General features: G+C 35.8%; 1 protein-coding gene across 2 annotated transcripts in view; it reads right to left on the bottom strand.

The window, feature by feature from the left end:
* The window catches only part of GRM8 (glutamate metabotropic receptor 8), a 305,966-nt gene that overhangs the window by 21,569 nt on the left and 259,069 nt on the right, over positions 1–25,328 (bottom strand). For both annotated transcript variants that reach the window (XM_085041880.1, XM_085041868.1), the window contains exon 8: positions 21,391–22,326. In XM_085041880.1, coding sequence (XP_084898006.1) covers positions 21,391–22,326 — 936 coding nt within the window. The remainder of the gene's footprint in view (positions 1–21,390; positions 22,327–25,328) is intronic.

Genomic DNA, 25,328 nt, shown 5'->3' with positions numbered 1-25,328 from the left:
TTTTTAAATTTTGTTGGAAATAAGATAACTAGGGCTGGTCATACGTAAACTCCAAATACTTTTGCTATACAACTGCATATACTGTCCATATTTTATTCTGTCTGGCAGAACCTCACCAATCCCTATGCTAACCTCAAAGATTTTCTTGCATTTCCTTCAATCATTTCTATAAACCTGGAGAACCAACTTGCTGTTGCTGTTATTTTATAAATGGTTAGTAAATCTGGCCTGTATTTCAGACATCTACAATATTAATTTTCCAAAAGGAATGGAGTTGTTTTTTCATGCTTTGGAAATCATCATGAATAGCAAACAAATACTAAATATGGGGCAGTAAAATGTATGTGGTTATTTATTCATTATTTAGCTTTATAACTATATAAATAATCTGGCTTGGAGTAGGAACAGTCCAGTCAAATCTAGCATACCATTGTTTTTATGCAGTAGTAGTTTGTGTAAATTGTGTTTGTGACAGACTATTATAGTACTAGACCATATTTTGTGTGGAAGTAACAGATGACCCATGACAACTCTAAAATATACTTTTGCTGGTGCAGCACAGCTAATAAGCCCATCATATTCCATCTACGGAGCTTCACTAAGAGGTAAAATAATATAAAGTGCATGATAAAATATCTATGAAAAGGAAAGCCATATTATTTACCAGCTACACAAATCCTCTACCAGCCACAAGTGACGCCAGCCACTGTCTCCCTGCTGAGCCTTTTAGGATGAACCCTCAGCTCAGGACACTTACTTTGCTTCCCTGTGTCCTACCTTGTAACCTTTTTGCTTTTATTTCTGAAGGCATTTTTAGATTGTTATCATCTGACAGGTTGCCTACATCACTGGCATAGTATCCTGCCTTCACTACCTTCCCTGATTGGATGGCCTAATTTTGGCCAACAGGAGCACTGAATGAAATCATTATTAATGCCCTGAGACTGTTCAGGTGAAGGCTAAAAGTACTTAGAATGAAGGATATAATAGGAGACAGGAAGTATGGGAACACTTAGAAGATGAAAAATAATTTCCTGTCCTTCCCCACAGCTTCTCCCCCCAGCCCTGCAACAACACTTTTTTTGGGTTTTTTGGGCTGTAAATCTGAAATCTAGAGTTCATATTAGCTGTGTTTCTACCTTTCAAAGGCAAAAAGGAGAGTGAAATCTAAATCAGATACAATATTTAGCAAATTTTGCAGACCCTTTCTCTTGTCATTTTCCTACCAATTAGTTGCTATTTCTGCCTCCATTCTCAACCTTCTTTTGCCAGTGTTGTTCACCCTAATGACTGACAGCCCCTGGCTTTTATTCCTTGAATATTGCCAAGGTATATTTCAAGGCTAATGAAAAGTGTCCATGGGGAATTTGTCCTCAAATCTGAGCTCTTGCACCATAATAATGAGGAAAGAGGTGGTATACAATTGTTCTCTTTATGAGTAATTTTTCTATTCCTCATACATACACAATCCTTTTATTTGATGCTGTTTGGCAGGTATTTTGCATTAATCCACTTTTTATTTTATCCATATTACTCATAATTTCCTCCACTTCCATGAAAATACAAAATCTACAAAAAAGCAGGAATGCCAGAGAGGAGGTTGAAAGTGCATTTAGTCTCCATGTATATGCTCCAAGCAAAAGTACACTTCTTGTAGTTGTAACAGAAATGTAAGGAAATAGGGAGAATGCTTACTGAATCACAAATCAAATCATATAAACAGACCCATAAATATATTATTCCACTGTTTATTCAGCTCTAAACCTGACACTTAACAAGAAACGTTTAGCCACATGAGACAGGAAATTGAATCTTCTCACTTATCCACATTCACGCTCTGTCTCTTGCATTTGATTTGTGCCAGATTAACAGAAGAGAGTGAGGGATGAGTCTAAATTGTTCCTCCCTGTGCAGAGGGAATGCAGAATCTCCCAACAGCAAGTGGCTTTCCTCACCATATGTGCTTCTTCATCTTGGCCCAACAGGGCAGGAAAATGAATTTGAGGATTTTTAACACAACAAATTATGTAAGCTTTAGCTGCAGTACTTTGCTCCATTTTTGCTTTCAGTGGCTTATTCAAACACATTTCACAGAGCGTGGCTAAACTCAAAAGTTGGAAAAGATTTAACAGTGTGGCAAAATCTATGGAATTCAAGTTAAATTTGTTACATGAGGGTGAAATTCAGGTTAGCACTTCACATATAATTGTGATGTAGCTCAGTAAGCAGGACTCTGGTTTTGTACACATGTAGCATACTTAGTCATCAGTTCCCAAGTAGTCCAAAATCAGCCTTGCAAAATGGGAGAATTTCATGCACTTGCTGAAGCAGTGAACCCAGGAAAAGACCAGTTCAGGAAGTCTTATCCAAACCAGCTGACAATGCTATTGCAAGGATGTAGTCAGTGACAGACCATTGTTTGAGAGACTCCATCTCCACATGAGCATCACCCTGTACAACCTATTTCAGCCAATTTGTGGATTCTTTAGCAGGCCTTCTGTCTGTAAATATTTGCAAAACATGAACCAGAGAGTCCTGCCCTTTTTTTTCATTATGGACTACCATGTTGTAATCTCACTTTGCCAATTTATGACCTCCCCTAACTTCAGCATTTCAGATGCAGCATTTAAAGTTGTTTCTTTAAATGTTGGATGTTCATGTCTACACTTTTTACATGACACTGCATGATGGACAGCTTCAAATGAAGCACAAGTTAAGTCATGGTCATCCTTCTTTCCTGACTTTGTCATTTTGATTATTGATGATCCCCATTACAAGGGTATACACAGTATTGATACCAAAAGGGATGATATTAGGAAACACCTGTAGTTTTGCTGCCAGTTCTGAAGTTAATGCAACTCAACCAATGTCCTTAAAATCACATGATGTGCACTTGCCTTCTGGAAAAAACTGGAGCACTGGTCAGAAATTGTGATGCATTTTACCTTTGTATCCTGATCCAGGCCAAATCAACCTGCAATAGCAGATGCTGAAGCCTGTAAATCTTACCACTGAATTTCTGAGGAAACAGTAAATTCCTTGCTACCATTTTTATGAGTATGTAAAGAAAGCTTCTGAGAATAGATCTAAGGGAATCCATAGTTTAAAATGTTGTCTATAGGTATTTTTCCATTAAAATATCTCTGTACCACTCCATTCTTAAAAAGCAACATCTATTTTGTAAGTGGACCAAAAGAGCTTTCTTTCATATTTTATCAACACAATTTATAAAGCAATCAAATGTTTGAAGAAGTCTTTGTTCCTAAGCTATGGACTGAGTTGATTCAGACATTTCATTTCTTCATAACGGATTAGGGCTTTCCTCCAAAACTTATATCAGATTATCTTTATCACTTATAAACAGGTCCATGAAACAGAAACAAAAGTACAGTTGTGTTAAGATTAAAGGAATTTACATAATCGATTTGTGGGTTATGTTTTAGGCTACTAATGCTTTAAAAATGATCCCACAAACACTTCCCCCTCCCCCAAATAAATAACCTATGTATACTCATATTTTTGCTTCTATTCAAAAAGAGAAGCTAAAATTCAGACAAACAGAAGTACAAAGTAAGGGTAAACTATCTACATATGCCTACATAACTGCTAAGCTAACTACATATGCCCCTTTAATTAGAGATTCCGAAGTTATATATGAAGATTCTGAAATTTAGTATTTGTAATCCTGGAAAACAGTAAAGATTTTGATGGCACTGATTACATGACTGAAGGGAGTGTGAATATAAAAGTTTTTATTTGCATCATTTAACTGAACATTGAAATCAATTTAAATAAAGCAATAAAGACAAAGTATATCTCAGAACATTCTGAATCTCAAAGTTTCAACAGAATAATAATTTTATGTTATCATGAAACTAAGCTCTCAATCATGGCTCTCAGTGCACTTTGAAATCACAACTGTCTCCTTTCTTCTCAGTGAAAACCTTTCAAGTTAGCCATCATTTGAAGCTTTTATTTTCCTCTGAGTATCACACTGTGAAGGTTTTCTGACAACACCTTCAGGTGGGGGGTGGGGGGGAAGTACCCAAATTTTCATTCTTTCAAAACTCTGTGACTCAGCAGCAGCCAGGCTTTTCTGAATTCATGGGTAACAAAACTGGGAGTTAACCTCCATGCTTCCCCTCTGACAGCAAAGTATATTCTGCCAAAGCTTACCCATATTTCTGCCACCAGAGTTCTTCTACTATTTTATACATTTTTCATTTTTCTTTCTTGTCAATACTAAAAAGTCAGATAACTCACAGCTACAAACTAGCAGAAGTTACAGGTTGTTAAAGGATCTGGAAATAAAAACAGGATTTTAAAGGGACAGATTATATGTGGGAAAATATGACTGACGGAAACTGTGTGTGGGATAAACTACCAAAAAACTTATCTTATCATAGCAAAGTAATACAGAATATCAGAGACATGCAAAGACATAATAATATCTTCTGGAAGTCACATCAAGTCATATGTCTTCTGATAATCAAAAAAGAAAAAAAAATTGAAATATTCCTTAAAGCTAATTTTTTCATGTAAAATGCATTCCATTTCCTCTGAGAAAGACTTCAACAGCCACAGTAATGTTCTCTATAAAAAATAGAAGCTACACGGTCAATGCTTATGGCTTATGACTTATGCAAATATTAAAAAATTGACATAGCTAAGACATTTAGCAAAATTATTGTATAACTTAGTAAATGTTTGCTGCCTAAAGGTCATCATTTCAGACCACTGAGGTACTATGAGTGTAAGGACTCCACCTGTTATAATTTTTTTTTTTAAATCCCAGGTAATTACTACAGATTAATCATTTTAGCAGATGTAAAAGAGTAGCTTCTGCCCTATTGTGACATTCATTTTTATCTTTGAAAGCTTCCACACCTTACATGATTAGAGACATAATGTTTGATAAATACTGCACTTTTAAATGTGAAAAGATGACAGACAAGACAATGAGAGGTGCACACTGACATTTGTATGATCATTCTAAATGCAATTTCTAATAGGAACCTGGACTTGAGATCCAGCATATTGACTAGAAGCCTAGGGTGATCATGTTCACATACACTACATGGCTGCATAAAATCTGTCAAATAAATCCCAGCTTATCTGGAGAGCAAATATTGCCATAAGGAAACTGCATTGTCCATCTCCCTTACAGTGGGACCACTGTGATCTTGTATTCCTTTATTCATCGAGCTCTGTCCACCAACTCTGTACAAATACCCATGTGAGCAGTAAGAAGGGAAGGGGGAAGGGGGAAGGGAGAAGGGGAAGGGGGTGTTATTTACTTTTTTTGTTGAAATATACTGCACACTGGTTTTCCCCACAGTAACTGTACATTTCTAATATTTTAAAAAAACACAGCACTGTAACTGCTACTGAGATGAAATTAACTCTACACTAACTGAAACCAGGACACAAGCCCTTAAAAAAACAAAAAATCTCTGTGAGACAGACACAGCTGGAAGAAAAGCCAAAAGAGGGAAGCTAACTGTCCCCATTTTACTTCCAAGGCAGTAACTAAGCAGTCTGTCCACAAGTCACACAGTACTTTTATGTCAGAAGAGACATCCTGTAGATGAGGAGACTCCTCTAAAAGACGAAGTACTTTATAAACTGTTGGTGCCACAACAATTATGTCAGATTAGGAAATTTCATGAACTGCATAAAACCTAAAAGCTTCCAGTAGGATGAAAAGTCATACATTATGCATTTGAAAGGTATTAAACACAGTGGTTTGCATTATCAGATGAAAGCATCTTGGAGTAATCACAAATAATTGAGTGACACAAGCATTTGTTGTCTCCACTTAAAAAGTATACTGTTGCTATGCAAGTGGAAAATCACAGCATGTTTACAGATGCTTATTTTTTTAGCTACAGAAAATACAAATTTCAAACTTCAGGAGGAAGACATGAAGATATGATTTTAAATGAATGAATATTTTTCATAACCACAGCTACATGATTATTGGGGTTGAGGTGGTGGCGTTTAGTTTTACTATACTATTTTTGTATGGAATGATGGACCAGATCCCTCACATAAAGTAGGGCTGCAAAAAACAGATGGGGAACAAAAATTCATAAAAGCTTTTCAGGAGCTCATAAACACTAACAAAAATGCCATATAATGGGAAACGCATGAGAAGGGAAAAACAGTGACACAAAAAACCCCACCCAGTTCTATCCTTCTACTACAAATAGCTATTTTAATTTTAGAAATATATTCTAGAAAATGAAACATACCTTATTTTTCAAACGTTTAAGTATGCAGAAGTTACCAGAGTGGATTAGAAATGTGATCCATATGGTCAATTACCATGACTTAAAGTGTGGCCAAAGCAAGGTGCAAGGAAGGTATAAAAGAGACCTACTCAGAGAAGTCCTCATCTTCATTATTAATCACTAGAGACTGTATTAAGCCCTCAAGTATCCTATCCCTTCCTATCCTATCCTATCCCTTAAAAATTGTTTCTAGCACTAAAAAATGCTACTATAAACTATTTTTACCATTATAATTTAATTATTTTGGGATATTGTTAGATTCTTGGTCTCTGACAGATATGTGAAGGCTTATTTGTGTATCTGCAGAATTATTAGTTGTTTTGGGATCTACCCCCACACTTTTATGAGTGTATAACACACCAGGGTGATGTGCATTGGCTCTCAAAAGTTTAGCCTCTTACTCCTCTGCATTCAGGTCCTTTACGCACTATAAAAGTAAAATCCATTGGATAGACAAAACTCCTACCACTGTAGAATCCCTTCAAAGTTCCCTACAGCTGAGCACCCACTCTGTATTTTTATATTCAGGTACACCTGGGCTTTTGATCATGAAGCTGTATCAAATTGTTCAGGAATGTAGGCATGGAACTGCTTGCAAATGCCAGGCAGAGCTGCAGGTGAACAAGGAGCTGCCTTGGTGCCAGTGGATTGAGAGAGGACTGCACTGAATCCTGCATGGAATCGCCAATAACAAAGACTTTTGTCATACTTTTCAATGTCACCAACAAATTCAAGGGCAACAATCATTTCAGTGGAGATATCCTGAGATATCCTGTATCTCCCGGGAAAGGAGCTGTGCCATTTTTCTGTGTTAGTCATCAGTTTCCATTTACAAGTAACTGTAGCTGAAGGCTGTTTCCCCTAGGGCTAGTGTACTCTACTGTATACAGCACTACATGAAGGAAAGATGCAAGATAATGAATGTAAGTGGATGACAATTTTTTTCCCTCCGGTTTGGCAAATAAGACATCATTTAAAAATTGATTGGCAATTGGCTGAACCAAATGCATTTATTCTGGTTTGCTCACAATAATAACTCAATAATGTAAACCATTTTTAATTAGTAAGTATTTAATTTATCACTGCATAATATATTTTCTTTTCAGGCCCTTGAAAGAAAAACAAATTAAAGCAAATAAAGCTACGAGAAAGAGAAGAGGTGATGACATCCTTTTACATCATAAATGTTGTCGCTGTGCCTCATAACCATTCTTGAGAATAGAAGGATTTTGTCTCATATTTCCCAGAACAGTAGCTTCAAAACCTTGCTACAGAGCATCCTGGAATTATATTTTTTCCATACCTTCAAATGGATATTTTCTATATTAATTAACAATTCAAGATTCACCAAAACTGGTGTCCACTGGAAACTTAGATTCACTGAAACCTCGTATGCTCCTTGGCATAATTACCTCCTCTACAGAGTATGATTCTCAGAGACAATGCTCAGGAGTAGTTCAGAGGTAACAAGCATTTCCAAAGACAGTATTGGCAGAGCCTTGACAAATAGGCCTCTCTCCATTTTATACAGTCACTATCCCAGCAGGAAATGAATTCACACACCCTACATGCTCCTATGGTAAAGAGGAAAGGACCCATATTCTATTCTATTCTATTCTATTCTATTCTATTCTATTCTATTCTATTCTATTCTATTCTATTCTATTCTATTCTATTCTATTCCTTTCCTGTTCTTGATGAACAGGACTGCTGATGACCATGTAGTAGATAATGAAATTAAACACAACTGTAAGTAATATTTCCTATACAATTCCCATGCATGCATTTGGTATGCAAGTGTGTCATCAAACACATGGCTACAGACTCAGAAAAGTGGCTTAACATACCTTAAAGCCACATGGAAAAGTCTTAATTAAAATGAAATTTGAAAGTAGAGCTTCATGCCTGGATTTGTAGGAAGACTGGCATCAGAGGGGAAGACCACTGACCTGGCACTCTCATGCTGTGAAAAAAAAAATTGGGATCTAGGCACAAAGCAGCAATATTTTCTGTACACTGATCATGTGAAAGTCTGTCCAAATGGCAAAGTTTCAGGACAATGACTCAACCAAATGTCCTGCCCACCTAATTAACATTATAAGTGATCCAAACACCATTTGCTGAGAATTAATTCAATATTCCCACATGTAATTTTCCATCTACTGACAGCTAGTTTCTCCTCATTTGCATAACCAAATCAGAACACAGATATAAAAAGGAAAATCTTTTCTTTCTCCCTGTGAAGTCCTAGGAGGCCTCTCATGACAATCTTTAGCTAGTCACTCGTTGGAAAAAAGTCCAGGAAGGTTGTTCGGTGAGAACAGAAATCTGCTGCCTCCATAAACTTTCCAGAACAGCTACTGGACATTTTGTTTCCTCTCAAAATTGTTCAGTAACCTTAGAACACAACTGAATATATCAAAACAAAGATAAGGAAATATGTCATTTGTGCATATTGAGTCAAAAGATAAACACAGCATAGATAAACAAGATAAAGGAGCTGGACTTTGCATGAACTGTATATATCTAGTAGACACAAAATTGTCAGAATTAGGAAATCAAGTGCTAGATGGCTGAATTTACAGCAGAGTATCTTGTGCATATTAAAATATTAGACTTCTAGCCTTTCCAGGAAAACTAGCTCTGTTTGTTAAGTTTCTCTGCAGCCAGAATGGCTCCCTAAACACAAACAACATGTTTGTTAAAACATTTCCTCAGCAACTGGTCTGTATCTGTGAAATAGCTACATCTCCTATTAGACAGCTGTTTATTCATCTGAAATAAGCAAACATGATACCTGAAACTGCAGACAAGTACATTTTTAATAGGGGGGTACTTGTGTAAGTGAAAAAACAGGACAACAAGCGCCCATCTTTGAAAATTACATGTACCCTAGTTTCCTTAATGTTCTTTGACAAATCTAGGCACTTGAAGTTTCTAGGAAGTAACAAAGGACTTTTTTTTTCTTTTTCTCTTTCATTTTTGACACAGATATTACTCAGACACTTTAATTAAATCGTGAGCAAAATACAGTCATCACCTGAATAAGAAAACATGCACACTTAAACTTCTTAAGGAAAGAGTGTGATTCTTCAAAATAAGTGAAAGAGGCTTTGGTTAAGGGAAGAAAAAACAGAGAGATGAGCTCTGAATATATTGAAAAAGTGATTCTAACACGAAGTCAATAAGGCATAGAGTGTGGGGCCTCTGTGAAATATACTTCACCCAAGTGGGTGGCTTTGTAGGAGGAAGAGAGTATTGTTTACCAGAGCTGAAAAAGCTAGAATAAAGAAGGAAAAAATCACTGAGAAAATAAGCACTCTGGTGCTCAGAAACACATCACTGCTGGATAACCTGACAGGTTAGATCTAAGTTACTTGCTTACACTCTGTAATTTTAAACAGCATGGTAGTGCTAACCGCAGTAAAAAATAGGTCTCAGCATTGGCTCTCGGGCATTACATGTGCTGGAGAGGTGCTGATGGTTTCATTTTACAACCATAGGGGTCTAGTCGTCTGTCAACATGTGTGCACAACAACTTTAACATTAAGAGGAATGCCTGTGAAACAGGCAAAGAAGCACAAAGAGCTTGTGTTAGTATTCAGATGACAATTAAAATCAAGCTTAATCCTCTAATTTCATAGATAAAAAGTCTAGCATAATTTTACAAAAGCTTTTATTTCAGTCATGTAGACAAGACAGAAATTAGCAATTAATCTCTTTGCTGCAATTAAAAAAAAATTCTATTGAGTAGATCTTCAGCCTACTGTCACTGTTTTGAAACACAAATAACTTTTTCCAGCAGTGAGATGTAGAAACCACATTAGCTTATGTCATAGAGAAGAGGCTTGTTCAACTGCAGTTTTGACATTTCCTTGTATATTCTGGTGACCTTGAGAGAAAATGAATACAGTCAAATCTTAAAATGTCTGGCTGTGAAACACCTTCTCAAAGCAAGTGCAGCTGGAGCAATGCCAGCTGACAGTGCTTCCCTCTAGCCCACAGTCTGGCATGAAACCTGCCAAACTACCATACAGAGCTACAAAGAGAAAAGTAAAAAAAAAAACCCCAAGGAAACAGTCAGTCAAGCAGATCTGCTTGTTACATCCCTACCTAGGAGACAGGAGGAAGCACACCACATATTTCTCTCTCCTCTTTTTATGCCTCCCTTGTGCTTACAAGCTTCTGCGTTAAAGCTATGTATGACACTGTTTAAGGACAATGTACTTAACACTTCCCCAGTCTTGGGTGTTTAGAAAACCAGAATGGCCTGTAATGTATTTTTTATGCCACTCTCCTGGTGTGCAGGAGAATTCAAACACACATGGGCTGTTTATTAAAGCTACAAAAAAGTACAGGATAGCCAGCTCAAGTTAAAGACAGGTCAAATATGACCTATATTTATAAAAAAAAAAAAAAAAAGGTAAATTCCCCAGTTATATTCTTATATAACACAGATGCACAAAATTCCAGCTCACACAGGTCCCTTTATAAAAGCTTTTAGGAGCTTGAAACATAGATGGGATGCTTACAGAAGAAGTATTAAAGGAACAGCTCAGGCAATAATGTTTCTTGCCATCATTGGCTAAATTCTCACTGGCTTGATTGTGCCTTTACCCAAACCTTTCAGATGTAGAGCACTAAACAAAGGAACCAGAACTTGGATAAATTTGAGAATGCTGAAAGAGGGAGGGAGGGAGCGAGGGAGGGAATCTATGCAAAAACATCTGCTAAAATTAAGAGTGAAAGTAACAAATACCAATAACAAAATGCCACCATCGATGTCAGTGAGGGAGAGAAGGAAGACACACAGAAATAAGTGGAAGGTCTAAGTCCTAAGTCACACAGAAAAGAACTAGGATTTTGGCTACAAGATGTTAAGCATATAAGATATTGGGATACAGGAAGAAAAGTAGCACTGGCTGCAATGACTTCTCTATCTTGGACAAACTATTAAGTTAGCAAACAGGGAAATGAGAGGATTTAAACAGCAAAAAATTGAAGGCTGAAAAGGACAAAGGTTATAGCTTTGGTGGTGGCTGGAAACAAAGAAATTACAAGCCTCATTGACAAGGCAAATGTGTGGACGGAATAGCAGAGCAATTTCCATCTTGGAATCTGGAAGTCTTGATGGAGATATCTGATCTTTGTAGATCAATAAAATTTTATGCAGTGTGATGGCACAAAGGGAGAGAAGGTGATGTGTTCTGGAGGAAGCTGCTTCAGTTTGTACCATAATCTAAAGCACCCTTTCAGTAGATCAGTTCTTAAGGAAAACATATGGTGCAAACAATCCCCTTACAGAGACTGTTTGTAAAGCAGTTTTGAGCTTTGGGACTAATTCCAGCATCATGCCACATTGGTTTGCCTGGGTCTTTTTCATGACTAGATTAGGAGATGGATGCTTTGCCTGCTGTGAGCTCTTCTGCTGTACCTCACTCAGTTGAGTTCTAACTTACTAGAAAAGACATTTGCAAAATCTAGTGTGTTCCTCAGCATCAGAGCTAAAAATCTGTTCCTTTATTTTCCATTGAACACTGTCTCATAAGTAGTTCCCCTCTTCTCTTCTAATCTCCCTCTAAACTTGTTTTGTAATTCATGTTTTGCAATACTTGAATGAATGGCATTCACAATTCCTGTGGATACCTGTTCTTAATCTATTCCATCTGAGTTCAGTGGAGTTAAAAATAGGAAAATCAAGTACTTTGCCTTTCTCCCCTTCATTGTTCAGTTATTCTTATTGTACAATGGTAGGAATAAGGATGTTTTCTGTAGAAAATAGATTTATGTAGGTTTTGTGCCATCAGTTCTATCAATGAGCCTGACAACACCACTTCTATCCCATCCATATGCTTCACAATATCAAATGAACACGACCTTGATAATCATCATGAAAACAATCATTTGATCATTCTACTGAGGTCATGTTTCTGGCAAATTGACTGATTATGAAATCACTCTCAAGTCTGGAGAGCACCATTTTAGAAAAAGAAAAATTCAAACTGTATGTACACACTGAAAATGAATGCCAAAACTTAAGAAGATATTTCATAATTAATCTGTTTTTATCTGGATTACTATAAAAAAATATTATGTCCTGCTATGGTTAAATTCTGACTGTCTTGGATAAGCTTATATGGATCTCTCTATTGTCATTTTATTCCATGTCAGGAAACTTCATTGTAAACTGAAAGATAAACTTTAAAAAATAGGTGTATATGACCAATACAAGACTTGGGATTTTTTTAGTAGATACTTCTTTTATATGTATTAAAATTATTGCTTTTGCTGGGCCTTTTATACTCGTTATTCTGGTTTCATGCAAGAAAGAGCTTACAGTTGTGTGAAAATAAATACTCATAGACACACTCACATGCATATTCAGTATTAACAAGCTAATTAAATATTTATTCCCATAATAGACTTAGTTTTGCATTTTAAGAGTAAGCATAAAAATCACTACTCTGTGTGAAATCACACTTCCATCATTTCTGGTTCCTGCTATTTCTATCTTTATGAGACATTAATTTAACATTCACAGTCCCTTATATGAAATTTTAGAATTTTATCAATTTATCAATTCTGTTATAAATTTTACTGAGTTTATATCTGAATAGATTTTTTTGTCTGGATCTTGTATTTTGATAGGATGTCCAACTTACTGTCATCTTCTCAGCTATACAAATTATGACAGTGCTATAACAGAATGGTCACAAGGAGCTAAAACACACATCAACCTACCGTGCTTTCCATAACACCATAATTGGGCTTAAAAATGTTATTTGTCTAAAGGAAGTGCCAGGTGATATGGCTTTCATGAGGTGCTGATCTCCTAATGGTGATCAGGCTCACCAGTGTGGTGATGAACTGATGTCAAGTTCAAAATGTGGGATGTGATGAGCTTGTATTTGCAATGCTATTTAGGCTCAGCCTATGCATGACAACTTAACCAGTCCACAGCATTTTTTCCTATCCCTAAGATCAAAATATTGATACTGTTATGAATCCTCAGCAAAATTGGAATTATTGTAGTGGAAGATAAGAAAGACAAGAAGCTGAATATCTACTCAGAGCCAAGCTAAAAGCCTTTTTAATTTTTTTCTTCTGCCTTTCAAACATGTTTACTTGTTTTTAGTTAGGCACAAGTCTTGTTGAAGCTTCAACAAAGACTATTAATGGACTGCTTCCAATTTGGCAAGAGCTAGCAAGTATGTAAAGTCTCACAAGACCATCCCAGAAATAGTTTCAACACAATTTCTAAACAGTGTTCTATTTAAAGATTTTTTATTTGTCTTAACAAGAGTTTAAGTGTAAAAGGTAGTTCCAATTAACTTTCTCTTACCCATAGCTTTTTTTCCACTGTGTGGTTTTATCATATCATTCTTAGCTGAAAAAAACCACTCTTCCTGTCTACTTACAAACATTTTTCAATAGGTGATAAATTTGATTAAAGATGTTCTCTACACAGTTTGTGTTATCACTAGTTTTGCTTTATGCAAATGAGACCAGCCCTTACAGCGCCCAAAAAACCTAATATTTTTTAAATGTTGGAAGGATTTATCTTAAACTGCACTTCTTGAAGTCAACCAGATTTTTGGCACTGAAAAAATCAGAGCCAAAAGATCAGTTTTTTTGTGAGGTGAATCTGATTTCTGGAAATACAGTAGCTAAGGGATAATTTTTTTCAGTATTATCTCTATGAAACATTTGTGTTCTGTCACAAACTGCTTTCTGTGATTATTGATCATTTTTAACAAAAAAGACGAGTTATTTTACTATCTGTGCTTCACAAAATTGTTTCTGCTTCTAAGTTAGAATTAATTACTTATCACAGAAGCCAGCAAGTAGCCAAAAAGGTTTATTTAAAGTTCTTTAGCACAAAATTCCACCTTCCTCTACATGTTACCAACTCTTTGACATTCCCCAGGATGGGGTAGGGAGCTGATCACAGGCAAACTTAATTTTTCTGGCAGCTCTCTCCTGACTTTGGGAGAAAAGCCATCATTCATGATGGGGCCAGAAGCAAACATGTCAGACAAGCAAAATGCCAGTGTTTTCCAGTGTGGCAGGTGCACATCTTTTCAATGTATACAACTAGGTATGCTAGCTCAATGCTCATAGTGGAACAGACATGCAACTATGCAGAAATGAAAAAGGTTTACAACCTTCAGGTGCACATGTGAGCATCTGACTGAGCTAAAAACAAAAAAAAGAAAATACCTTTTACTAAATACTCCACTTGTTTCTTGGAGGAGTTTATCTCTTTGTGATACCTCCTAAAAATCTTATAACTTATAAAATCAGTACTCAGTGTACATACTCAAAATCCTAGTAGATTCATTAATATAACAGTACACAGGGAAATGAAATCTCAACCTAAAGGCAATAGGCAGATCTTAAGACAATGAAGTCAAGCCTTTAAAATTACATATGAATTAATTTTGCACAAAATCATACTTCAGCAGGAACACTTCCTTAAAGTCAGATGCACACCATGCTGAATAACAAAAAAATCCCAACAGGGGCTATAATTTTTTTTAAGTAATATTTTTTAACAATGTCAGTACTTGACCTGAAAATTCATCAAAAGTCTTTTCATAAGTGGTTTCTTTAAACACACGGCTGATGTCACAGTCAACAGCCCAGATATTTTTCAGTTTAAGAAAGCGGAAACAGTTTAAAACTTGTGAAATTATGCTCTTTAAATATCAGAACTGCTCTGCTTCCAAAGTTCAATTTAAACTCAAACAGATAGAAAAGGTTATAAGTGAAAAAAAGCTTTCAAAATGCCTACAATATTTTAAGTGACCCAATCCATCAGTTTTGTCTCAGTTATCAGCTAATAAACTTTAAAAAAAAGGAAAAATGTAATCACAATCTTTTCCTAAGCAATAACTTTTGGAATGGATTCCCACAGAGATTTTTGAAAGAAAAGAGGATCTCTCTATTTAACTGGTTTTCTAGAGGTACCTTTTGCAGTTTTTGCTGCCACCCAGGAGTAGTACGACTCCTCCTTTGCCCTCTAACACCAGCTCATGGGAGGCAGGGGAGGAAAGATCAGATTTATGGGGCTTCTGAAACCATTTGTTCAGCCAGTGGGTGGAGCCAGCAATGGTCATGACCTGCATTGCACTGAATAGCTCCCAGCTGGAGGGAAACATGCTGCCTCAGGGCCAAGCAAGGAGCAGGGAACTTCCTCTCAGACAGAAAGGGAGCAGAGGAAGATTGGGCAAAAAATTGCAATTGCAATTCAGTCACACCCTTTTTCACATTATTTTAAGACCCTGCTTCTACAGCAGAACAACAAAGTCCTAATTTCTGCCAAGGATTAGGTCAAAAGTTGGAGGAAGTTGTGAAACATAGAAGTAATTTAGCTTGTGAAATTTTACATTTGAAAAAATATGAAATGAAAAAACAGGACAGAAAGCTTCTTCATTGTTAACATGATTTCCAGTGAGAGAAAGGTACATTTCTACCAGATAATCTGGTGAATTTTAACAAATTTTCTGTTCCAAAACATAGAATCATAGAATAATTTAGGTTGGAAAAGACCTCTGAGATCATCAAGTCCAATCATTGACCTAATACTGCCAAGTCCATTACTAAACCATGTCCCTAAGTGCCACATCTATATGTCTTTCAAACACCTCCAGTGATGGTGACTCAACCAGTTCCCTGTTCCAATGCTTGACCACCCTTTCAGTGAAGAAATTTTTCCTAATATCCAACTCAAACCTGCCCAGGCACAATTTGAGGCCATTTTTGTCTTGCTCTGTAACTTGCTACATGGGAGAAAAAACAACACCCACCTCACTACAGAAAGTTGTAGAAACAAGCTAAACAAATCCAGTTTTCTGAGCCTCTCCTTATAAGACTTGTACTTTAGACATGCAAAAATTCAAGTACTGAATTTTTTTTTCAAATTGTGCAGGCCCTCCCATATTCTAAAGATTCTGAAAAAAAGGAGTGCAGAAATTGAGTTTTGAACAATGTTAAAGTGCTGAAAGAGGAATGTATCCCTTCAGCAGTCTTCTAACTTTTGCTCCTGTAATGAGGAAAATGAGAAACAGTTTCAAATGTTCCTCCAATTAATCTCCATGCTATGCATAGTGTTGGCAGCAGAGATTTGAGTTTAATCAAGCCAAACACTATTCATAAAATTAAAGAAATGCTAAAATTATAAGTTGCCTTTCTGGACTTTTTCCTATGATGTGCATTGCAGGGACTACCTGCAGAGCTAGATCTCGGAATATGATCTGGATTAGAAGAGAATGCTTTGAGATGAAGAACAAGCTCAGCTCTGTCCCCTTCTTTAACACAGTCTGAGGAATCATTAAGATGTTGTTTTCTTGCCATCACAGGAATACATTTAGTCAAGAATTCTTAACATAAACACACACACAAAAGATGATTTGTATAAATATTGTAGAAATGTGGGAGAAATAAGTGGTTTCTACCTGAGCTATCATTAGTAGTTGTTTTCTTTAAGCTAATGAACATATATTACTAGACTGATGGAACTACCTCTTCCCCCCACTGAGAACTGAATTTCTTTATCTTGGCAACTAAAGCAGTAATTTACAATTCAAATTAATATTGGAATACTTTTAGTACTGTTTCTAACTTCTTTTAGTGTTACTAACAAACAGATAGATATAAGCATAAGATCCACTTAGCAATAAATCCAGCATGAAAACAGCTGGAATAGCAATATCATTAGGAAATAATTTATGGGAAGATTTTTACTATTAAATTACAATTTGTTTTGCCTATACTGCAGTTATGAAAAGAGAGGTCAGACTTGTCAGAATAATTGGAAATACATTAAAATTTATCTGCCTTGTTAGATTACACCTCTCAATTTCTTACAGTTGAAGGAAGAAATTATTTAGTGCTTTTTATGGTCTTTCCTTAGCAGAAAGGGAAACCTCTCTTCTTGCACAGTATAGGAAGCAAGTAGTCATCTTCTGACTCAAAACAAAGTATTTCCAGTTTAATATAATAAATTATGTCTGATAAGAATGATGTGTGACAATAAACTCTGAAGAAACTCGATTTATCCACTTGTCAAAAATGCTAAAAAGGAAGTAAATTTACAAAGTTCAGTTTATCAAATAGGGTTGTACTTTTGATAACCATCTATCCTCAGAAGGTTTTAGTGCAATCTACCATTTTAACTTAATTTTACACAGGAATTCAAACACCTGTTTTAATCACTCAGCTATTCAATATATTTTTCAGTGGAATTCTAGTCATTATGACATTTCAGACATCTCTATCCTAGATAATTCCAGTAATTCCAGTGCTTTGCCATATACATGTTCATGACATAGAAGAAAGCTATATTCACAGAATGCTTTATCACAGAATTTCTCTCCTTTGCCTCTAAAGCACCTCACTGACATTTACATAAGTGTTAGAAAATTAGTGATTTATGTCTTAGGGGTCCATTTTTCATTCAGTTTAATAACTGAATAACTTAATTTTTTGAAGTAGGTTCCTTTCATAAAGAAGGAGGTGTCAAAACAGGCATGAACAAGAATGGACAAAATCGTTAACTGGACCAAAAAAACAAAACAAACAAAAAACCCAAAAACAAACAAACAAACAGAAACAAAACAAAAGAAACAAACAAAAAAACCACAAAAGAAACAAACAAAAAAACCACAAAAGAATGAAAAACCTAAACAAAAACAACAGCAAAAACCCCAAAAAACAAACAAACAAAAAAAACCCCCAAAACACACACACACACACACAAAAAAAAAAAAAAACCAACAACAGAAACCCTACAAAAATCCCCTACAGGACCTACAGTCAATGTTCACATTTTCTCTGCAGAACATCTGTAAAAATGGAAATCTAAAAATGGTATGTTTAATACCACAGCGGGTTTATATTCTGCTGCTTGAAAATAAGGACAAATTAGTAAAAATGAAGATTAATAAAAGCCACCAAGATCGAGTTATGCCAGATTATTTTGGGTTGGTACTTTAATCTTTTTTTAATTATCCATTTTTATATATATATATACACACATGTTTACTTTCTAGAATACTATACAGTAGTTTTCTCAATTTTATCTTAGTTTCAAACCTACATGTAAAGTCAGATAATACAAATTAAAAGAAACATCTGTTATAAAGGACTGCTAAAAATGTTACAAATGTCAAGACTATAAATCAATATATTCCCACTTCATCTTGTCAAATTACCTTAACTTTTACTATGTTTCTTTCTTACAGATATGTCACCACATGCAAATTCAGGCATTTAACTCAGCTGCCATCACCAGCTGGAGACCCAAGGTTTCTCATGAGCACAGAGGAAAGAGAGGAGTTTCCCATTTAGTGCTTCACAGCAAGAAGATATCATCAAGATTCCTACTCTGCCTGCAGATAAGTACTTACGTTTATTTAAATGACCTTCATCATGCATATTTGAAGTTTGATTGATGCCAACACTCAATTTATGGACTGGTGCTGACTCTACAGGCTTACACTACTCTAGACTCTATACTGAATCTCTTAGCAAACTTGTACTTTTGGGAATTGATCCCCAAGGTCACTAAAGGTAAAAGTAACTTTTCTAGGGTGATCTTTGAGCTTTGGATCTGGACATCTACTTTCAGCATTGATAGTACTATTTTTTGTTTATCAGTGGAAATACACTGACAGTGAAATAAAAGCTGCTCAATAGGTTTGTTATTTACTACGTGTTACCTGAATAATTAATAAAGTACAACCTCTTTTTCAAGAAATGCTTAGTAATTTCTGGTATTATTGTATGCACTGCTAATATCTAGGAAAACTGAAATTCTTCAAAACATTTTGGAAAAATGTTAACTACTCATTATTCAAACAGAAGTGTACCTAAAGTTAGTAATTGGAAGTATCCCTGGCAAGTAATGAATGTCATAATAAATTTTATTACTGTCAACATTTCACAAAGGGAAACATTGCTTTAAAATAGTACTTTGAAATCCCCAGCTTCATTGTTCTGTTCTCTCTGAGTAAGCTCAAGCCATAAAACAATAGTTTCATGATTCTAAAATAACTGCAATGTGCAGTAACTGCAAACAACAAAATTCTGTGTAAGTTTTTCGTGCTTCATCCTCCAAAAAAATCATAATATTAAATTTCAGATAAAATATTCTTGAATACATTAGTTTGTTTCTAAAATGTTTCTTCTGGTCTTAGGCATTACCTGAGAAACTTTAAGTTTATTCAGACAATAGGTATGCGTGCACAAAGATATTACATTTTTATCCTATTTAGAGAAGTATGTTAATTGTATGGAGTACGTAAACTCTTTTGAAGATGTATGTAAGCCTCTGTGTGGAAGCATGTTTTTATTTGCAGCAAAAAGTAGAAGCACTTCTTTGAAAAGAGATATTTGAATTACAGAGCTTCTGCATTAGCTTTTTTTCCTCCTGAAATCATTATCGGAAGAAAAACAAATCATGTAGAAAGAAAAGAAGACAACTAACAAGGGAAATTTAGTGTTAGAAGCTGTGTGATTTAGCATTATTTGTGTATCCAGTCTTGGGTTTCATAAAATAAATGCAAAAGAGATGTTCATTAATCTTGTCTTTAGAGGTTGAAACCAAATCATCCTTTACTACAAGCCAAGGTGAACCAATGGTGTAAATTGAAGTCACTGAGGAGTTGCCAGCTTAGAAATATTTTCTATTTCAAGATTAAATTCTTTTGGTTCAACTACTTGCCATAAACCTGATTGGACCAAACAGTAAAAAGTAGCACACATTTATACAACTAAGCATTTCTGTGACTTAAGCCTACACATACAAAAAGTCAGAATTTAAAAACAATTTACCTAAACATGTTTCTTACGTCAAATGAGATTTTTTTTCACTTACTCTGTGTTAAGGTGATAAGCCATTACCTCGGTACTCACTTCCCCTGACTTAACCCAAAAAGCCAAGAAAATAAGCCTGATCCAATTCAATAAGTCGGCTTCAATTTTTAGTGCAGACAATGTTTTGGTTTTTTTCTGCCACATTCTGCCCCGCATACAATTCTTCTGCTTGAATCAGAAAGTGTTTTATCAAGGTATACAGAACAGTATTTTAATTCTGCAGGCAAGAGTGCCCTCTGAACTAGAGACATGTCAAACATTTGCACAGTTATAAGTGAACACATGGTGACTTTTCTAATTAAAATATATATTTGAAAACATTATAAAAACACATGCTAGAAGGAAAGAAAAGAATTTATGTAAAAGACTGTCAATTTTCTTATTTTTAAGATTTCCATATATGAAATATTTCCAGTTTTGAAGACTGATGCTAGTATTATTGCTCTTCCCTGCCTAGCTTGTCATTTTCACTACTGTCAGCTCAATAAAAAACTCACACAATCAACATGTACCTCTGCCTTCCCATTAAAACTGAGAAAACGGGAGTTAAATGTCTGCTGTGTTTCACATCCAAGTATAAATCTTTTAATTTCCTATTAAATTATCAGGAAAGTGTTTTCTTTTTTCATTGAGATAATAATTAGTGAATTATGCCTTATATGACTATACATACACTTAATTCACCATTCATTCCTCCTATTCTATTTTTAGATTTATTTTTTTTTAAAGTTTGGTGTGTCAACCAGAGACAAAAGTAATTCTTTTCATTCTGCCCCAGCATTTTTCTTCATTATTTTTGACAAATGTAAGTTGATCTTCTTAGACTTGTGGAATGCAACCAGTTCTATCAGATCAGTGGATGATAACAAAGATTGATAGCGCTTCATGTAACAGGCCACAGCATCACTGAAGGGCAATAACAAACGTTAGAAGAAACAGTCATTTAAGGTTATATTGAGAAATTGTCAACATTTTCATGCCAGCCACACAACAATCACAATAAGTTTCTTGTGTCAATATACAGGAAACCTACCTTTTGAAACATATACTTTATTGTCTTGAAATATATACTTTATTGTCTGTGAATTTGACAGTTTGTTTGCCATTATCATTCAGAATTACTCATTCATAAGAGTGAAAATGTTCTAGTACTATAATTATTGAGAAACAAAAACAGAAAAAGAGTAGTGTTTTGATATGTAAACATATCATCGCTTACCTTCTCTGCTGATTGGGCCGTACCAAAAAAGATTGGAATAAAAGCTAACCAAATTATGCAGGTTGTGTACATAGTAAATCCAATGGGTTTTGCTTCATTGAAGGTCTCTGGAACCCCTCTTGTTTTAATAGCATAAACAGTGCATGTGACCATCAAGAGAATACTATATCCAAGGGAACAAATGAGAGAAAGATCTGAAATGTCACATTTGAGAACTCCCCTGGCATTTTCTGGTTCAAGTGTCCTCTGCTCTCCATAGTCTACGATGGTATGTGGTGGATCGATACCAAACCAGATGAAGACTCCAATAAGCTGCAAGGATATGAGGCTGAAAGTGATCACCAGCTGAGAAGCTGGACTAATAAATTTGGGAGCTGTGACAGATTTTTTACCTTGTTCAAATATTCTGTGAATCCTGTTTGTTTTGGTAAGCAAGGCAGCATAGCTGAAACACATGCCAAGTCCTAAAAAGATCCTTCGAAATGAGCAGACCACTGTATCAGGAGATGCAATCATTAAAAAAGTAATGGAGTAACAGAGAAAAATCCCAGTCAGGAGCACATAGCTGAGCTCCCGCCCAGAGGCCCTGACGATTGGCGTGTCGTTGTAGCGGACAAATGTCACAATCACAAAGGTGGTGGCAATTATACCGAGAATAGCTATGAAGACAGGCACGATGGCCCAAGGAGAATGCCACTCCAGTTTGATTATAGGGATAAGCTGGCAATCCGTACGGTTGGCATTGGGTCTTTTATTAATGGGACACAGTTCACAGTTGAATTCATCCACCTGGTAGTGGTACCCCTCGCAGCGCTCACAGTGCCAGCAGCACGGCACTCCCTTCACGGTTTTCTTCCTTTCCCCAGCTTTACAGGGCAAGCTGCAGACAGATGCTGGATGAGTGCGTTCTCTGTTAGCCCACTGCATGTCTTCTACCTGTGGGTATAAAAAATTAATGAGACTTCTATTTTCCTTCATTTATAATATCCTAATCCTGGCCACAGGTTTGTCATAAATCACTACATGCTGACAGCACAAATACAGTTTACCATAATAAGAAACCTGTTTCTTTCCCTTGCACTGACTTTAAAAAAGTACTAAATGATTGTGTCCAATAAATCATTCATGCCACAGGCTTGATGAGTGTCATTAGTTTCTATTTACCTCTTTACTGCTGACCAAATTGACATCTGTAAAGATATTTATTGACTCCAGGCTTGTTTAAAAGCAAAAAGCCCCATACGCAGTGCTTTAAAAAGTTAATCACATGCAAATATAAATATCAGTAGTTCTCAAACATTTAATTACAAAATAAGTCTATGTGAGCTTCAAAGCAATTTCTGGTACAGCAAAAAAATAGATCACAATCTCCACGCATCAACTCTGGCAGAATAAAGAGTGCCAGAAAAGAAAAGAGCTGTGATGCCACTCTTTCCATGAATGTGGATATTTTATACTTTTCTGCCTTCGAAGCCTTGAAATGTTCAAAAGTGTTTTGTTTACATTTCTAGAAGATTAAAATAAGTATATACTGCTTTCTGAATAATAATGGAAAAATATGTCATGATTACTGCTTTAGTTCTCCTTATACAAAAAGTCCAGGGATCCCTTTGTCGCACACAACAATGCAACCTTGTTTTAGAAATCCCAGCTTTCTCCACAGCAGCACATTAACAAAATATACTCTTTTTCATCCACCTATCTATTCTTCCAGCATGCACTGCAAAAAAAATCTGAATAGGAAACTCTTGGATTTAAAGAATATCCTACTTTAAATTATCGCTCACTTTGGTGCCAGCTGTCCTTAGCCCACCCTTAGCAAAGCCCTGTTCTGCAGAGGTCACTGGGAGTGAAGCAGAGCAGTGGGTGGAGCAGAGCCACTTGCAGGCACCAGAATCACTGCTTGTTGCTCCAGGCCCCACCTTTCATTCCTTTGTGAGGTGGTGAATCCTCAAGGACAAAGGACTTTCCTTGTTCTTGCTTATTAAGTTCTTAGCACTTTTGTTTCATTTCGAGGCTTTATTTATAAGTGAAACACCAGTAACAAAACTTCAGGCGTCAGGAATGTTTTCAGTTCCTTCTGGAGGAGGACAGAATGAGGACAGCTCATAAAAAGGGATAATTTTGTCCTTTAAAGTTTATTTTTTCAGCAATTTTTCAACATATTTGAGAGGAAATCACATGGTAGCATTGCTGGCTTTATGTGCCTTCCTCAGAGAGCCAGAGCCCCAGTTACAGCACCGCGCAGGATGAATGAAGCAGCAACAACCAACCCAGCTCTTCACCCGCTCTGTGCCCCTTCAGTGTAGGACTTTGCTGTTCTCCACTCCAAGGGGCAAACAAGGGACCACACAGTAAAAAGAAGACAAGAAACACTCATATAACCAGCTCTGTGAACCTTCAGAGTCACTCATAGACTTCAGTGGGAAGGGATCCTGAATCCCCAGAAGTCAAACAGATTTTCTACCAAGGATTGTGATGACTATGCAAAATACATCATCTGGTGACTATGGAAAAGAAAATCATTCAAGCAATTAGCTTCCTAAAAAACATAAGAATAACCCAGTTTTGTATGAAACAGCTTTGATAGAGCTCCAGCAGAGCACTTGACACAATAAGAAAAAAATCATCTCTGGTGATTACAATCTCCTGGTTTTAATCACTGAAATCTTCAAAGCCCACATAACCCTTGTTGTTTTATCTAGTAGACGTGATGAAATCAGCATGATAGGAAAGACAATTCACCTTCACATTGTTGCTAGGAGAATAAATACAAAGCTCGTAATTTAGTCACATACTACAATAAAGGGGCAACAGTAGGCCTTGGTCATTTATACAGATCTGTGAATAATTTTGGGATGACTCCAACAAGAACAGTACTACATATTGGCTAGATTATAGCACACAATACAGAATCACCAGGAGAGTAGACAGCTCCTTATCCAGCATAAATTTAGAATGGCATGGACAGGCAATATCTCATCCAGCAGAAAGCCTGACAGGATAAAGCTTAGGTGTCCAATTTTTAAACACATTTGAACTAGCAAGGTGAGTTTATACCAGATCAGTATTTAATACCATGAGGCTACAGTGGTTCTTATCTGGCATTAAGCATCTTAAGGTCACATTTACTGTATTGTGAATCAATGGCTTAGATAAGTACAGAGAATTCCCTTTTGTCTTTTAGAGCTTCTACCTTAATAAAAAAAAATCCTTTTATTTTACAGCTATTTATTATTTCACATACTTTTGTGTTGACAGTATTTTAATTGACTAAAAACATGCTTAAAATCTCCTGGCTGACAAAACATTAAAGTGCCTCAGGTTATGCATCACATTGGCAATAAATAATAACAAATTCCTACTTCTGAAGCTAACTGCTAAAGATTCATATTATGTTTTCTACTCTGGTACCTCTGACACAAACTACAAAATATATAATTTCCAGCACAGAAATATAAAGTTATGAATATTGAAAAACTCACTGGGTAAAGAATTTTTTTCTTAATAAATTAATTATGAATGTAAGCACTGTTGACTGGTTAGCGATAGAAAAATTCAAATAAGAATCGACTCTTAAAGCACAAAAATTCTAAATCAATGTAGAAAATAATCAGAATAAATGGCTGGGGCAGGTGGACTTTACAAGGTATAAATCCTACGTTTTAAAATCTAGATTGCCTGGATTAATATTTTAGGCAAAGATACACATTTAGGGTGACCTAGATTTATCAAAAAGCTTTTAAAAAAACATGTTATGAGTTCTTGCTCATTAGTTTTGTATTTAATTTCCTATTTAAGAAGAAAGAAAACATATAGCTCCAAGAAGCATTGGCCATTGTTTAAAATTGAAAATCCCTTCAAGATACTTGTATATCTGAGAAAACGCTGGCATTGTAGGATGTTAACTCTGGAAGTTTGTGCAAAGATGGGATTGT

This window comes from Lichenostomus cassidix, chromosome 1Aa (genome assembly GCF_008360975.1).
Source record: "Lichenostomus cassidix isolate B80296 chromosome 1Aa, HeHo_3.0, whole genome shotgun sequence".
NCBI classification, from domain to species: Eukaryota; Metazoa; Chordata; class Aves; order Passeriformes; family Meliphagidae; genus Lichenostomus; species Lichenostomus cassidix.
Note: the sequence above shows the minus strand (reverse complement) of the source record. Positions and strands in the feature narration are given on the sequence as shown.